Source organism: Phaethon lepturus, unplaced genomic scaffold, assembly GCF_000687285.1.
Source record: "Phaethon lepturus isolate BGI_N335 unplaced genomic scaffold, ASM68728v1 scaffold11649, whole genome shotgun sequence".
NCBI classification, from domain to species: domain Eukaryota; kingdom Metazoa; phylum Chordata; class Aves; order Phaethontiformes; family Phaethontidae; genus Phaethon; species Phaethon lepturus.
In genome coordinates this window covers 434-15,884 of record NW_010564189.1, presented here as the reverse complement: position 1 = coordinate 15,884, position 15,451 = coordinate 434, and the positions used below count along the sequence as shown (strand labels likewise).

General features: G+C 36.8%; 1 protein-coding gene across 1 annotated transcript; it reads right to left on the bottom strand.

The window, feature by feature from the left end:
- Positions 1-308: 308 nt before the first annotated feature.
- Positions 309-15,139, bottom strand: PBLD (phenazine biosynthesis-like protein domain containing). Its single transcript, XM_010294792.1, has 9 exons — positions 15,019-15,139; positions 13,044-13,143; positions 9,484-9,582; positions 8,825-8,934; positions 8,636-8,665; positions 8,019-8,107; positions 6,669-6,847; positions 4,788-4,850; positions 309-421 (listed from the first exon to the last, which is right to left on the bottom strand). Exons 1-9 carry the CDS (start codon positions 15,100-15,102, stop codon positions 309-311), a joined length of 867 nt encoding a protein of 288 aa, XP_010293094.1. The 5' UTR covers positions 15,103-15,139.
- Between the last annotated feature and the right edge of the window lie 312 nt (positions 15,140-15,451).

The window sequence follows — 15,451 nt, the reverse complement described above, 5'->3', positions numbered from 1 at the left end:
CAGGAATGGCTTTTAACATGGAATTTGGAAATAAACAAAAGAATCACTTAAAACCAGAAAAACAAGATAGCTGTCCTTGGACAGTTTCCGAGGTCAGCGTACAGATGAAGTGGCAGGATGAAAGTGAAGAAAACAATAGCAAGGGTCTTGTAGATGAGAAGTGAGCATTTTCAAGCAATTTTTTTAAATGGACAGTAAGTAATCAAAGACTTTTGAGGACAGTGGTGATTCACTGTCTAGAGCTAAGATACTATCAGAATATGAATAGTTTTAAGCTGTGGGAGATTAAATTGTTATTGTCAATTTCTTCAGAAATTCAGGTTTCCTTTTAATACAATAGCAATTTGCCCCGCAATGTCAACTCTTCCATCATTACGCAGTGAAATCTTCAACTCTCCTCCACGGCGGGAACATTGAAAAGCTAAATGGAAACAAGAATCCACAGTTAAACTAGTATCTATCACAAAGTATTTAAAAATTCACAAAAACTTCAAGGAAATGAGGCTTCCCTCTCCAGAAAGCAAGCAGCACCAGGGCAAGCACTGCACGAGGGCAACCCTGGATGAATTGTCTTTAAAGATGAAGATTAGCTGAGCCTGTATCTCAGATTAGAACTTGTCTACTGAGTCTGACAAAAATGCTAGTTAATACAAGCAGTGAAGAATAGCTTGCTGTGATGCAGCCAACCAAGTTTCCTTTGTATATCTAAAGAAGTCTTGGATTCTCCCATTCATGGAGTAAACAGTTTCTGTAGGTAAGAAGGAAGAAAACAGAGTATTATCTGCATGGGAATGAAGAACCGCTTTAGCAGTATTGAGCATCTGAAGTAGGTACTAGGTTCAAAGAATGTGTTTGGCTAATAGGTAGATGAAATTCAAGCAACTAGTGGGAAAAGTCCACTAAGAAACATAGATGCTGCTTCAGCTGTCACAAACTGAGACCAAATTCTTACGTAGACAGGAACAGATATTTATTTATACAATCCTGAATATTTCATTTAATATAGTAGGATAAAGTTTAAGTAGGAACAGCCTTCCACTTGTAAATAATGACAAAACTAAACTTTTGCCTAAACTTTTCAGTCATAAACAGGTCGAACAATAATGCTCACTTAGCATGTTGAGTCTGTAGACTTGTTTCAGTAGTCCAGTTTTAGCTGCACAACTACTTGATCAGAAAATGGTCTGATGGCATTTAGCAAAGGTTTGAGTTTCATAGAGTGTTGTTTTTGTAAAAGGCTGTAAACGGATGATGAGGCATTCATGTTCAGTCTCCTTACTCAATGATACAAAAGTTGTTCAAAGCCAAAGAGCATGTTTTTCCTTACAAACCCACAATTTGTAAATTGGGTAGAGACAGTATTCAGATCACAACAGAGCATAGGATCTCTAACAGATGGCATATATACTGTACGCTTTAAAACACTTTCTCAGCCACAGCTGACAAGAAAGCTCTTCCTTATAATGGGGTATTAGATTCTCAGAGAAAGCAAACACTCCAAAGCAGTGGAAACAGGAGCTATAGAGACTTATATTGATACTATTTGTTTTTTTCTATGTATTCAGCTACCGGTTATTGTTTTTAAGTTGTCAGAATAACACCTATGTATGGAGTAATGCCTTCAATTGGAATTTTTCAGGCTCTTAAAGATCCAGACCATACTAAAATTGACCAGTTATTATTGCCAAGTGTAGACGCACAGCTAAACTCTCCCACTCTCTCATGATAGCATATTTAAATAAAAGAGATTAATTTTCAAATCTTCAGAGGTTGGTTGGGGTTTGGGTTTTTTCTTTCTTTAAATGTGGAACCAGTGCTCTCAGTTTCATGGCAGGATTACTGAGAATGTTTTGACATTGGTCCACTTTATTTTATTTTTAAAGAAACCTCCAAAGTAGAAGAAAAAGACCCAACAAACACAGAATAAAATTTTACCCAAGCTTATATAAAAATAATACTTGATCTTTTCTTTCTCTCACACAGAAGCATTGATATTTCACAGTATGTCTGAAAGTAAACAGAGCTGCATGGAACATTTCAATAACTAGAGGATTTCATTTAATAGCAATGCCTCCAGAGACATCCAAGCATCTCTGATGTGCACTCACCTTTTGGATCAAGAAGTTGTTGCATGTCCATTCCGTGTCTGTATTTACTAGGAATACCTCATACTACATATACATTTTATGTATGTGTTGCATAAAAACAAATACATACATTCTGATCTGTAGAAATAATATATAAACAGCTGAATTCACAGTGCCCTGAATTCCTCTGTAATTAACGTGAGACAGAGGAAAGTTTAAGAATAGGTACAAGGACTGTGAGATTGGGCATGCTGAAATAACAGAATCATAGAATCATGCACTCCTGCATTCACAAGGGGCCTTGTACTAACATCCTGTTGTTTTGAGGAGCTTCTTACCAGCCTTGATGTATCTAAATCACCATTCCTTACAAACTTTGAGTAATGGATTTTCTTCATGACATCATCATAATGACATCAACTCAGGAACAAATGCCACTCTTCTAAAAATATCTATTCTTAGAAATCACTATTATTTTAGTCGACTTTCTAAACCCTATGAAAAGACTGATGAAAGAAGCACTTGTTCCTTAAGTTAAGATCTCGAAGACTTTTTTTATTCTAAGAAAGGTAGACAAATCTTGTGATAGACGGAGGGAAACACCTATCCTTTGTCAGAAATGTTACACTTATGTGTAAATCTGATGCAGTCCATCTATATCTTGAGATTACCAGGGAAAGATCAAAGCTGCAGTTATAACTCTGCAAAACTCTTCACTTCATGAGAATTCAAATTAACAAAAACTTAAATACATGTACATTTACTCTACCTGAACAAAGCAACTTCTTCACACAAAAAAAAGTGAGAAGACTGAAAAGTTAGAAGATGAAACAAATCCTGGCAAGATTTGTGAAAGTATGATCTTGTTATCAAAGTAAGGTTTGGGTTTTGGTTGGTCCGTGTGTGTCCCCGAAAAAAACCACCCTCAAATGGTATAAACCTGTTCTGTACTGGGAAGTGATCAGAGAAGTTAAAGGCAGTTACAAGAACCAAAATTGCCCCACAAATTAATACAGTTGTCTGAAGTAAACAGGTACAGAAAGATTCCTCTAGCTTCACCTGAGATTAAAAATTGTCCTGGATAAAGTCCCTTCTATTCACAATAATTTGGGAAATCCTCTACTTCAATGGTTACATTGAATTCCTTATGCAAGTGTTATCTTAGAAATGTGAAAACTATGTAAAGGGCTGGATATGGAGACAGTTGCTAAACATGGCATTCATTAGCAATCATGAAAGTCTATACATCTGATATGAGAGATTATAATTTTTTTAATATTGCAGAGACTCTCCAAATGAAAAAAAAGGCAAGGACTGATACTGAAGTCCAATTTAACACTCAGCTTAAATTAATGGATATGTACGTTCTTTCTTGAAACCACATAAAGTATTTCACCTTGTAAAAAGACTGGAAAATTCTCTTTGTAGTTGATGGGGGTGGTTATATTGTTTGACAATTTGACCTGATGAAAGTAGGAAGAGAACCCAAACACAGGATATTATGTCCAATACTTCAGCAGATATGCAGCTGACCTCCTCCTAGACATCGTAATACCCAGCGAGATCTGACAATAGATTTAATGTTCCTCATTTTTATATTATTTCATAGCTGATCTATTTTGGAACTAAGAGATCTTTCATTTTATGGACGAAAAATCTTCCTACATTCTTGCAATAAAAGGTATCAGATATTACAGAATCTACCGCACAGGTTTCTAAAAAGTCAAAAAAATGCTCTTATTTGTTAATCTTTGGTGATACGGAATCTTCTCGATTCCCGGCCACCTTTTCCAAGTAATCTCATTAGTCATAGAATTCAACCTAGTACTCCCTGATATCCCTCAGTCACGTGCGTGTAAGGAAAAGTTATTTCTCATAAACACTGTAGAGACCACATGTTGATCTGATGTCAGCTGAACCTGTTCTCTTTAAATCTGTTTTGTATCATTTCTACCACAAAAGAAGTTTGAGGACATATATGCATGAAATATGAAAAATAAGAAGAAAAAGAAAAAAAAAAACTATCTTGTGGGAAGATAAGACTTCTTTTTAATGCTAAAGACATTAGACAAGCTGATTACAGCATCAATTGCCTTTGCTGCTTGAGATAGTTTTGCTAAAAGAGGAAATGGTACAATACATACAAAATACAGGAAAATGCAAAACAGGTACAAAGTATAATCTAAAAATGCAGACAGAATTCCTGTCTGTTTGATTACTTAGAAAAGAAGCATCTACAGATGGCATGGAAGAGTTTTAAATTCCACATTAACATCCAAAAATGCCAAAATCTTCTGAGAAACAGCCAGTCCATAAGGATGAATTACCAAAGACAGTTTCTCTTCTTCAGAAAATATGTCAGGATTTTTTCCCCCAACATTATGGATTCTGAAGAATCTTCAGAGAAGTCATGAGAACCAAAATCCAAAAGTTGAAATGAAAAACTAAGTGCAGAGAGTTACAATGCAGAAACCGAGACCTCAAACTCCCTACAGGCATGATGTGTCATGTTGATGAGTAGGAAAGAAAGCATTTCTTAAAGATCACCTCACAAACAAAATATAATAGTCTATTCATATTGATAAAATGGATAGGGAGTTATTGCTACAGTTTGGATTGTAGTAGTAATATAACTTTTTCTTTTTTAATAAGTAGCTTTTACATAAACAGGTAGCTTTGCAAAAAAACAGTTTCTCTTACCGAGCATTTCCTTCTTCCCCAGCTGCTCTGACCAGTAGCTGCTTAAAACAGCATGGGCAGATCCTTAAAATAAATTGGAAAACAAAGTACAGAATTAAATTACAATCAGTACTTTATAGGGCAAGCACATTCAAAACGTAAATGCCATAAACGCATCAAGTGTCACATGTGTCTCTAGAGCAAAAACACCAAAGAGTTTGCACAGCAGATGGAACTTAAGGCTTTAACTTTTTATTTATTTACAAGAAAGCAGTATTACTTCCTCATCCTCTGGTTTCAATGGAAATTTTGCCTAGGTGAGGGCTTCATGACTAGCCACAATTGATAGGAATAACAAATAGTACAGATTAAAATACTTGAGCCAAAAAAATGCATTTTTTCACCAAAAAGTAAAGTTTCCTAATAACAGAATCTCAAAATACTAAATTCAAAATATTATTCATCTAAACATGATGTTATTCAAAAAAACATGAACAGCTACCCATCAAAAATCTGAACAGGCTTTTGGTTCTTTTTTAAGAATAGGAACAGGTGCACAGAAGTCATTGTGTAAAACCAAAGCATTTTCTCTCCTAATAGTTTTCACAACAAAACCTCAGGGGTTTTTTCCAGTGTTGAATGCTGGTAAGTATCAGGTATACTCAAGTTGATCTTAAAGGTCTCTCACCACAGCTTCTGAAAACTAAGACCAATTTCTTGTTTGCTGACCAGCAGATGGCTTAAAAACTTAGGATGACTTCTCAGATTCATAGCTAGAAATGCTGCTTCAGCCTACATTAGCAGCTAGGGGCAAAGACACTCTGCTGGAAACCCTACTGTGAAGTAACTTATAATCATCAGGGCTCAAAAACACTGGGACATGTAGCATTATTAAGAAATCATTGCAAAAGAAATATAATATAAAGCCGTAACACTGTTAAAAGTATACTTCAGCAATACAATAAAAAGATTTATTTCTATAAAAGAAAGGACACTTAAAGATGGAAGACAAGCAACAGTGAGCTATAACAAGCCTAGAAAATTCTCAGATTCAGGAAACTTCTAGGTTTTCGTCCATATCAATACCAGTCTTCCCAGAAATCCTAAGGAATGAGCTCCGGGATTAGACATGTCTACCAGGCTATACTCAGCTTTATCAGGAAAGCGGAACTGAAAGCTTAAAATAAAAATAACTGAAATACATGGCTTATATTTCTTAGTGAACCTTTCTTTCTGCTAGGAGTGCTGAATAACTAGCATTATTCCAACAAAGAAAGTTTTCTCTCTATTTAGCAAAACATTCAATGAGCATTTTTGACCAAGTTCTCAGCTGACTAATAATTAACCTGTGATTAACTGGTACCTAAGCAAATAACATTATTCTGCAGCAATCATTATCGCACCTACTGAGTGGAACATCAAAGGAACAGGCCGAGAACTAGCCTTCCTGCCCCTCAATATACAACTAGCTGAGTTCATATTATTCATAGGCCTGAGAATATCCACAAGAAGTGTCAAGAAACTAGAGGACATCTCAGATGAAGTGCAAAAAAAACACACAGAGCACCAACAGAAGCGGGTATGAACTTCTACCTCTCATTCAATACTCATTCAATATCTAACTAGCCTCTTGCTTTTCTCTAATTGGAATACTTCAGAGAAAAGATCTGAAAAACGACACAGGAATATCTGGCCTGATGACAGCAAGAAGTTGATTTTTTCTGAATGAGTTGGCATCAGTCATGAAAGTTTTCAGTTTAATGAGTGCACTCCTCCTGTCCATATAAAACAGTAATTTAGACGAAAGACTCTGAAGTACAAAACCAGATCCATGAAGTTTAATAAGACCCTTTTAATTGAACTGAAACAAGAGAAAGAGCCACTTATCACACAAACACATACCTGTAACAGGGTCTTCCAGAAGTCCATACCAAGGTGCAAAATATCTGGAGTAAAAATCATGGCCTTTATGTTTTCCACTGGAATTTCCCTTAAGGGTGAGTATGAGTCCTTTCACTTTTCCCGTCTTTTCAGCTGACAAAAAGCGTTGCGCGCTCACTTGCAGTTCCTCCAACACAGACCTTGAATATAATTATAGAATGCTAATAGTCCATATTCTTCATTTTACATTAATTTAAGTGTTGAAAAGAAACAGAAAACTACAAAATCACCTTCTCTACAATCCCAAAATAGCCATGGTAAAATGTTAGAGGAGACAAGATTCCTAGCAGTGTCCTCCCAATGTCATTTGACAGAAGACTACCCTGAATATAATACACTCTGAGTGAGCAGAGAAAAAAGTTCAAGCCATGCATTTCCTGTTTATTCCTAATAACAGAGCATCCTGGTATATTAGCCACAAAAAATACTACCTACACACTTTTCTTTGAACATTTTAATCATTGAAAAAATACTTCCTCACTACATAATGTAAAGAGTAAGCACTCCACCTCCTTTCAGAGCAAACAACTAGCATCATTCAGATCTTCACACGATTCTAAAGCACACTACAACAATCTCAAGCCTGTGAAGCTGCAGATACCTCCCTACAAAATAAAGTCTGAAAGAGTAAAAATAATAAGGACACAGTTGGGACTATTTCTATCTCCTCACTAGCCCAGCCTTTAAATATAAGTTAGGCCAAACTTCAAGTGAAAATAGTAGTAATTTGGCCTGATTAAAGAATCTGTGTTTTGGCAATGTATAGCCAAATCATACTTGACGTAACAATGAAATTCAGTTCTCTGAGATTAAAAAATGTTTTTAAATAATTTGAATAGGAATTTCCTCTACAAAGCTACTTATGATGCTGTTAAGTATGTGTAAGCAGATTACAGTCAAAGGAGAATACGACTCCATGGCATTCTGTCAATGTGTCCTGTCTCACAAAGCAGACCTCTATAGCTACATAACTGTTACTTCTTCATTTGAGAAGAAAGACTCACAATTTCCTGCTAGATTACTGGAATTTTTTTTCAATTTTTTACTCAGATGGGGAAATCACACCATCATTAAAACTGTTTCCTACACCTCCTTTTTTTTTGGAGATAGATTTCAGATTGATTTTATTCATCTTCGCAGGTTCAATAAGCTCACAGGAGAAGATAAAATAACTATTTAAGACAGGAATTTAGAGTTTTTAATATCCACCTTGTTTAAAACTAGATAAAAGAGCCTAGAATGTAAGAAATAGTGGTTAAACAAGTAGACTCAATTTCTGCACACTTGGTTATAAAAAAAAGTATAAGACACCTTTCATAAGCATCACTGAGGCGGACTAAGAGTTTCTTTGTGTCAGGAGAATAACGGAGATCTTGAACAATCATGTCACCAATGGCTTCCTGGTGGAAAAGGTAAAGGAGGCAAAGAAAAACATCATCATTTGAATACGAAATATTATTTCCTTAACATTGTTGTCCAATAAATTCTCTGCTATAACAAGGTTTATGCAAGGTCTTTCATGCAGACCTCAAGTACATGCAAGCAAGAAAAGTAAATGCACTAAGTGCATGAATGGATATGGCTAGGTGCTAAGAGATCTGTATATGTCAACTTGGAAAGAAAGTCAGGGACCTAAAAGAGGGCAAGGACACTAGATTGCCCTTACATGCATACAATAGGCTAAAAATGCCACTGAAATAAATACTGACCCTCCAGTCAATGGTAGTGGGAGACAAAAGTTCAACTGCACTATTTTGGAGAATTCTATTTCCTGAGCTGCATGAGTCTGACGTTTACAGTTTAGTGTTTCAAGTTCAGAAATACATCAAGCAATGCCACGTTGCCACTTTTCAGCCATTTTAGTATATAAAAATAAATATAGCTATTATAAATGTGCTTCTAGGACCACATAGAGATTTTTTTTTTACCTTTATTAACTCTTCTACTTCCTGAAGTACCTGAAGGAAAAAAAACACCACAAAACCATGCAGTAAAAACCAGAACATATATATGTATGTATCCGTCCAATTATAGCTAGACAGATATACTTACATACACATGCAAACATAAACACATACTTGCCTTGAAAGCCTTTAATGAATAAAATTTTTACTGACCTGTGGGTAGGTTAAGTAAAGCGGTAAGTCCAGGACAACATGATCTTCCACTTGTCTGGCTTTTAATTCCCCACTCAGTGTCACAAATGTGAGAACTGAATTTGCGTTTTCTAGAGACAGAACATTGCAACATTATCAAACATAGGAGTTTGAATCAAAATTATTATAGCTCTTAGAGTAGCACAGTATATTCAGAAAAAGTTAAGTTATGCAGCTAAAATACAATAACTACAGTAAACCTGCATTCTGAGACAAAATTCCCAACTAATTCAATAAATAATCTGCTGAGGCTAATAAATACAGCAGTTGCCAGTGAATCTTTCGTGCACCTTCCTAGAATGAACGGGAGTTTCCTTTTAATAGAAAGGGCAATATCCCCTATTCATCACATTCTACTGCACCTCTCACAGCTGACATTTGCATATTTAGCGCTTCTCTTAAACCAAGAGTAATAGCAGGGCCTCAGAATCCAGGTGTAGGCATCACACTACAACCTTACAATTACAGAGCAGTTGTAAAAGACAATACCTAAGGTATCTCCGTATGTGTTCTCTAAATGTTCTGAACATTTAATTGCCTTTGTTGTAGAAAACAGAGATCTTCTTAATTAGAAGTAAATTTTCTAAAAAGTTATAGTAATAAATAGCTTGTAAACATACTTTGTATGTGAAACAACACAGCAGCTGCTGCAAGTGTAGCATGACCACAGAGAGGAACTTCATTGGCTGGGGTGAACCACCTGAGTCCAAAGCAGGAACCTTTAAAATAAAGTTTATTTAGTGTTATTAAGAAGTCTATTTCTTCAATTTATCTCAAAACTTCATACAGTTAGACATTTCAGTTAGTCAAAAATGCATTTTATAATCAGTCTTGGTCTTAAACTCACTTTTAGGAACCTGTTCTGCACTGATTTTTGAATAGCTGTTGCTTTTGAGTCAGGTCAACAGGAGTCTACTACTAATAGAGGAAAGCTACTGTGTTACAAGAGCAAAGGGGCTGCAAAGCAGAAATGCCTGCCAGTCTGGGAACAAAAAGCACCCCGAAGAAGCGCAGTTGGCCTCTCTGAAGTGCTGCGGTGTAGCCAGAAACAGGACCCATACTGAGATACCATCGATAAGCACAAAACCAACAAACTGTAACAGCAACTTATCACCTGAAAAGCTGAAAAATAGTCTGAAAAGAGGGGAAAACATCCTGAGAAAGTAAGAATCGGTAATTGCCACTGGTTGTTCTAACTGAAAGAACAGGCATACAGGCTGGAAAAATAAAAATTGGTCTAAAAGAATAGAAAACATCATCAGCTATTGGCTGTTCCAGGTGAAAAACAGAAATTAACAGCATCTATTGGGTTCTTGAAGTGGTGGTGTCCTATGTTGTCTTATGTCTCTATGACACAAAAATCACTTATTTTTTACCCAAAATGGAGCTTCTCTCTCCAAGAGTTTTCTGTGCTGCATATATTTTTCCCTTTTCTAAAGAGGTCTGCACAAACTTTCTATGAGATCATGGACCCTTGCTGGGGACACATGACTGACTCCAAACTCCATGACACAGATCATGTTTGAAGTGAGACTGTTATTTTATTCTGGGGGCTCTGGCACCTTTCTGGGCTCGGTTTTGTCTGTCCTCCCACTTCTGGGACAGTTGGGTCCCCTTCTGGCATCCATTTGTCCTCCCTCCTGGAATCTAATGTGCTTGGTACCATAAATATATACATGTAAGTAATCTATCATAAGTATATCTACTGTTATATTATTGCTAAGTTTGATTACTGACTAGTGATAAGTTTGTAATGTTCATATATATACTTCTTGCTGCTATTATTGATTCCTGCTATACTGTTGATCACTGATAATAATTTATAATAGCTTGAGAGAGATATATTCACTTTATTAATCATAGGTATACTTGCTAGTGGCAATTTTTGTGGTATTTCTGGTAATCTGTAATAAAGTAGATAATTTAGAAGATAAAGCCTCCATGTCCTTGTGTGTTGTGGAAACATATGAAGTCACGGTTGCGATCTCTATACACCTGCAGGCTGGGTTACCCTTTAGGGGTTAAAGATACTTTTGTTGGTATAATGGAAGCTGTATCAGAGCCATGTCAGTTATGAATTATTTTGCTTAAACCACCAGTCAAGTCTGGTAAAAGCCTCTAATGTAGACTAACCTTTCATTTCACTAAAAATCATATTTCTATTTGTTGTTTAAAAAAATTGGAACTCAAGTGCACTATACTTGGTTTCCTGTAGCTTTTCCAGTGTTCTTGCACCATAGCATTTAAGATCATGCTTATGAAAATCTATTTCAAGTGAATAATTACCATATAAAGACAACTAAAAGGTACAAAAGAAATAAATTACATTTAAAAAAAAACTCAAGCAAGTCTTTTCATTGCCCCCATGAAAAATTAGTGCACTGAAGTCAGAGTCCCCTATCTAATGAAAACAAATAGAATCCCCAGAAAACCTAGTGGATGAAACTAATGGACATGGCAGAGAAGTGCTCCAAGACGAGGCAGACACAGAGCCCAGCTGTGCTCCTGCCCTGTGGTGTTAATGCACTACCCCAAGTGGAAATTGTGGCTGAGAGCAGGAGGAAATGGAGTCAGCTGTGACCGACTGGAGACAGACAAGTTCTGTGACCCAGAACACCTGCCTGGATGCTTGAGACATACAGCTGTACTCAGACTGAGAAAACGTTTTGTACTCTTATAAATTAATGTATCCCTGAAATAATGTAGATTTTTTTAAACTAAAATTAAATTATAGGCACTGGTCAAAAACTCATACTCCTGCAAAAACACACTCTCTGTCCAGAAGCCCTCACTATACCAGTTAATGTTCCAGAAGCAGATGATAGTCTCATAAATGATATTTCGATGTCCCTGGTCTCCTCTCACTCCCACCATCCCTCAATACACACATTCTCAGGTGTAGCTCAGTGAATAAATTCCTTTGAAAAAAATTGTGCACCTCTTCAGCAGCTGTAGGGGTCTGATGTCACAAACTCTAGTCCCATTAATACCAAAAGCACTTTAATGAGAAAGCAGCTGGCATTTTATATGCTATTGGATATGGACGACTTTAAAATTATAAACATATTAAACATATTGGCAAGGTGTTAACATGAAAAATGAGAAGTATGATCACTTTTTGATTCAAGCAATTGGCCTAAGCCTAAGACAAATTCCAATTTATTAACAATAAGAGTAAGCGATAATAGTTACTACGTTAAGAAAATCCTCTTTAGAGACTGTACAAAATCCCACTCCCTGAACAAACAAACAAATGATAAAGAACAATTTCTTTGCATACTGTTCTAGGGCCTCTTTCAGACAGCAAATAACCGCAAAGCTCTCTTTACGTCTCTCTGCTACTATGTTGTATCAAAGTGAGGGCATGCCAACATGATAACTTGGCCTGGAATCTATCAGCAGTCTAGTGGGGTTCCAGCCCAACTGCAAAGCGAGCAGATTCAGCAAACCAATTCAGCTGAAAACTAATCCACAAAGCAATTTTGACCAGACTCTGTATTTGATATATTCTAACTTGTCTAGTGTCTCTCCATTTCCTCTCCTGACATATATACATGCCCTACAAAAGAACACCAGGGAAGTCCCTCTACTCAAACCAATCAAATGAGCAGCCTAATGTGTTTGATTTGGGTAACTTCAGATTTCCCAGTTTTGTTGGAAATCTGTATTTTCCAGCATTGGCTCCACAGACAGCTTATGAGACTTTGTTACAAACTAAAATAGCTCACAGTTACCCCAGTGATGACCTCCTGAACAGCCAAGCCAGATTCTACTCACTTTGCAGTCCTGTGCATACAGAATAAGTACATTCCATTTCTGTTCTCCTGCTTGTATGGTAAGAAATTATCTCAGGAGATTATTAGTAGTAAAGTCTCTGCACAGCATTTTTGGGAGACTTTCTATATACAACTTGCTTATTTAGTAAAAGGCACTAAAACAAATGTTCTAATTTATTAATAATAGGTGTTTGCATATTGTAAAATGAATTTGATATAGAGCACAAATACTTCAAAGAATCCATGTGCAAAAGGCTCATTATTATTATCTTAAGTAAGATACATCACAACTCCAAGATTTTGCTTTGGCTGTCTTACAAATTAGCACCGCTCCTTATAAATGCACCCACAGTGTCTTCCTATTCCCTTGTAAGAGATTTTGGTGGGTGAAGAGAACCACTCACTTTTGGTAAAGTCATCTCCAGGGTGCAGTTTTCTGATGAAAGCAGTTTCTGAAAGGTTCATTTCTGTTGCGATTTTTTGGTGCAAATCTTCATCCAAGGTCTAATGATGAAAAAACAAATCCAATTAAAAGCAGGCCAAAAAAGGCAGCATCAAATTTTCTGTCAAATAAATACAGGCATTTCATTTTCTATTATAATAAAACATAGATTCATTTTTAGTTCAACATACTTTCTGAGGGTAAGTATAAAATGCATAAAATGAGATAACTAGTTCAAATCATGGTGATACATAGGCATTTTCTCATGTCTGTCCTGTTAGTTTACAAATTCTTGGAATACATGGAAAATAAAATCACCAAAAACCTAAACTCAGCCTGTCCATGAACATGAATATTTTGTTAAAGTCATGATTAAAGTGGCACCGAGAAGTTGTTATTATTAACATAGTCTAAAAATAACTACAACTCTCTTTTTATAACTCTGAAAAATCCATGCCAGCAAGCGGTATGTAGTAATGTCTAAGGCAATGGCCAAGATGGCTGATTGGTGCTTACGGCTGTACCCTTGAGTACCACTCTTTGAGCAATGGGAACAATATGCCAAGTCAGTAGAAGCTGAGAGGAGGAAAACCGAAAAACAAAAATGTTGGAGCTCACTACATTCTGCTTTAACTGCCTGCAGATTTAAACTAGTGAACATTGATCCCAGGATATACGAGCTGTAGTGATTGTACAAAATTTGACTTGACCCTTGTTCCATTGCTCTGTCCTCACAATTACGCTGACAGGTTTGAGAATTTGGTCTTCAAAATATTGAAACACAAATTAAAACAAGTACTGAGTGGACAGGTTCAACCTCGGGCAGATAAAAATTTGCCCTGCTAACTTTACTTATTTCCCCTAATAACTTTAATCTTTTTCAGCCAATGATCCCATACTACAGACATGAAACAATTACTGATGTGTATCATAGACCTGTATTTGCAGAGCAAATTCTATACAATGAAACAACATTCTAACTTTTTACAGTAACAAGCGTCTCTCCTCAGGAAAATAGTCCTGATTGTCAATTAGACACTAAAAAGATACTAAACCAGAACAAAGACCAACCAAAATGTTATTAAAAATAATAGAACTTTATTGAAATACTGCCATCCTGTGGCACTTCTGAAGCACAGAAAGGGCTTCTTTTGCTATTCTTGCATTAATTACTCTCGGTGGTTTTTGTAAAACATCTGCTGAGACTCGGAAGGGAACAGAGAACAGAAATATTGCTGCTAGCTGCACCATACTTTCCTGGAGCTTAGAATAAAATTATGAACTAGAATCTCAGCTTTAACTTTGACACTAAAGCCTCTAGCCCCAGGTACTGTGGAAAAAACGTTAAAATCTCAAGACTCCAAAGGATGACTACTGTTAATTGCACTACAGCTACCATGCAACTTTGAAGTGATAAAAACTGGCTGCTTAAACTTGGCTAAAGCTGAACCTGACACAGTAACGGTGAAAAACTCAGATCCAGGTCTATAGTCCCCCTCTTTCCTTCCATAGGAAAACCTAAAGTGGCGAGGTGGAAGAAAAAAAAAAAGGAGAGAGAAAGGGGAGCAAAAAAAACCCCCGCAAAACCTAAACCCCACACTTTAACACTTCATTCAAAAACTACTGAGTACTGATTTTATGTTATTGCACCTCCTTTCAGAGATTTCATTCTAAATCCATTTGCTTATATTCCTTTAAAAAAATAATTTTGTTAAAAACATCAAAAATTACAAAGTATGTCTTGTGTGAAATCGTTCTGATGAAAGAATACCCCTGTGCTAATTTCTTTATATTCTGCAGCGACAGCAAACTACGCTTGCAGGCAGAACTCTCGAGTAAAGGAAGCAAAGTTTAATGCAGTGCTGAGTGCTCAGGCCAAGTACAGAATGGCAAATACCACTGCAGTGCCTCATAAAATAGTTCTTTTTTAAACTTACATTTTCAAGCAGACAAACTGCCGCAGGATTTCCAGAAAATGGCCGGTTTGTAAAGGCATCAACCGTAAAAATGGGAATTTGCATGGTCGTTTGCGCCTATTTCGTCTCAAGCTGTTTTCTGCACTTTCTAATCTATTTTCTCACCAGACGATATCAGAACTCTAAGTTAATGTTTCCCTAACGGCAGAGGAGCCAGCGGGACCCTGTCCCGTCATTTCCCAGCACGTACACGGACTCCAGCCTCCTTGCACATCAGCGCTGGGCACCGATTGTTTCCAGTTCTTTAAAACAGGTTTTAACCTGCCTCTTGCATCGCTTGCTACTAGCTCCAGCACGCTCTAACGGGCCCTTCCACCACAGCGCCCGGCCCAGCCTGTCCCGCCGTGAAGCATTTGCGAAGGCAGGAGCCGTGCGAGGCTCCCCCTGGGTCCAG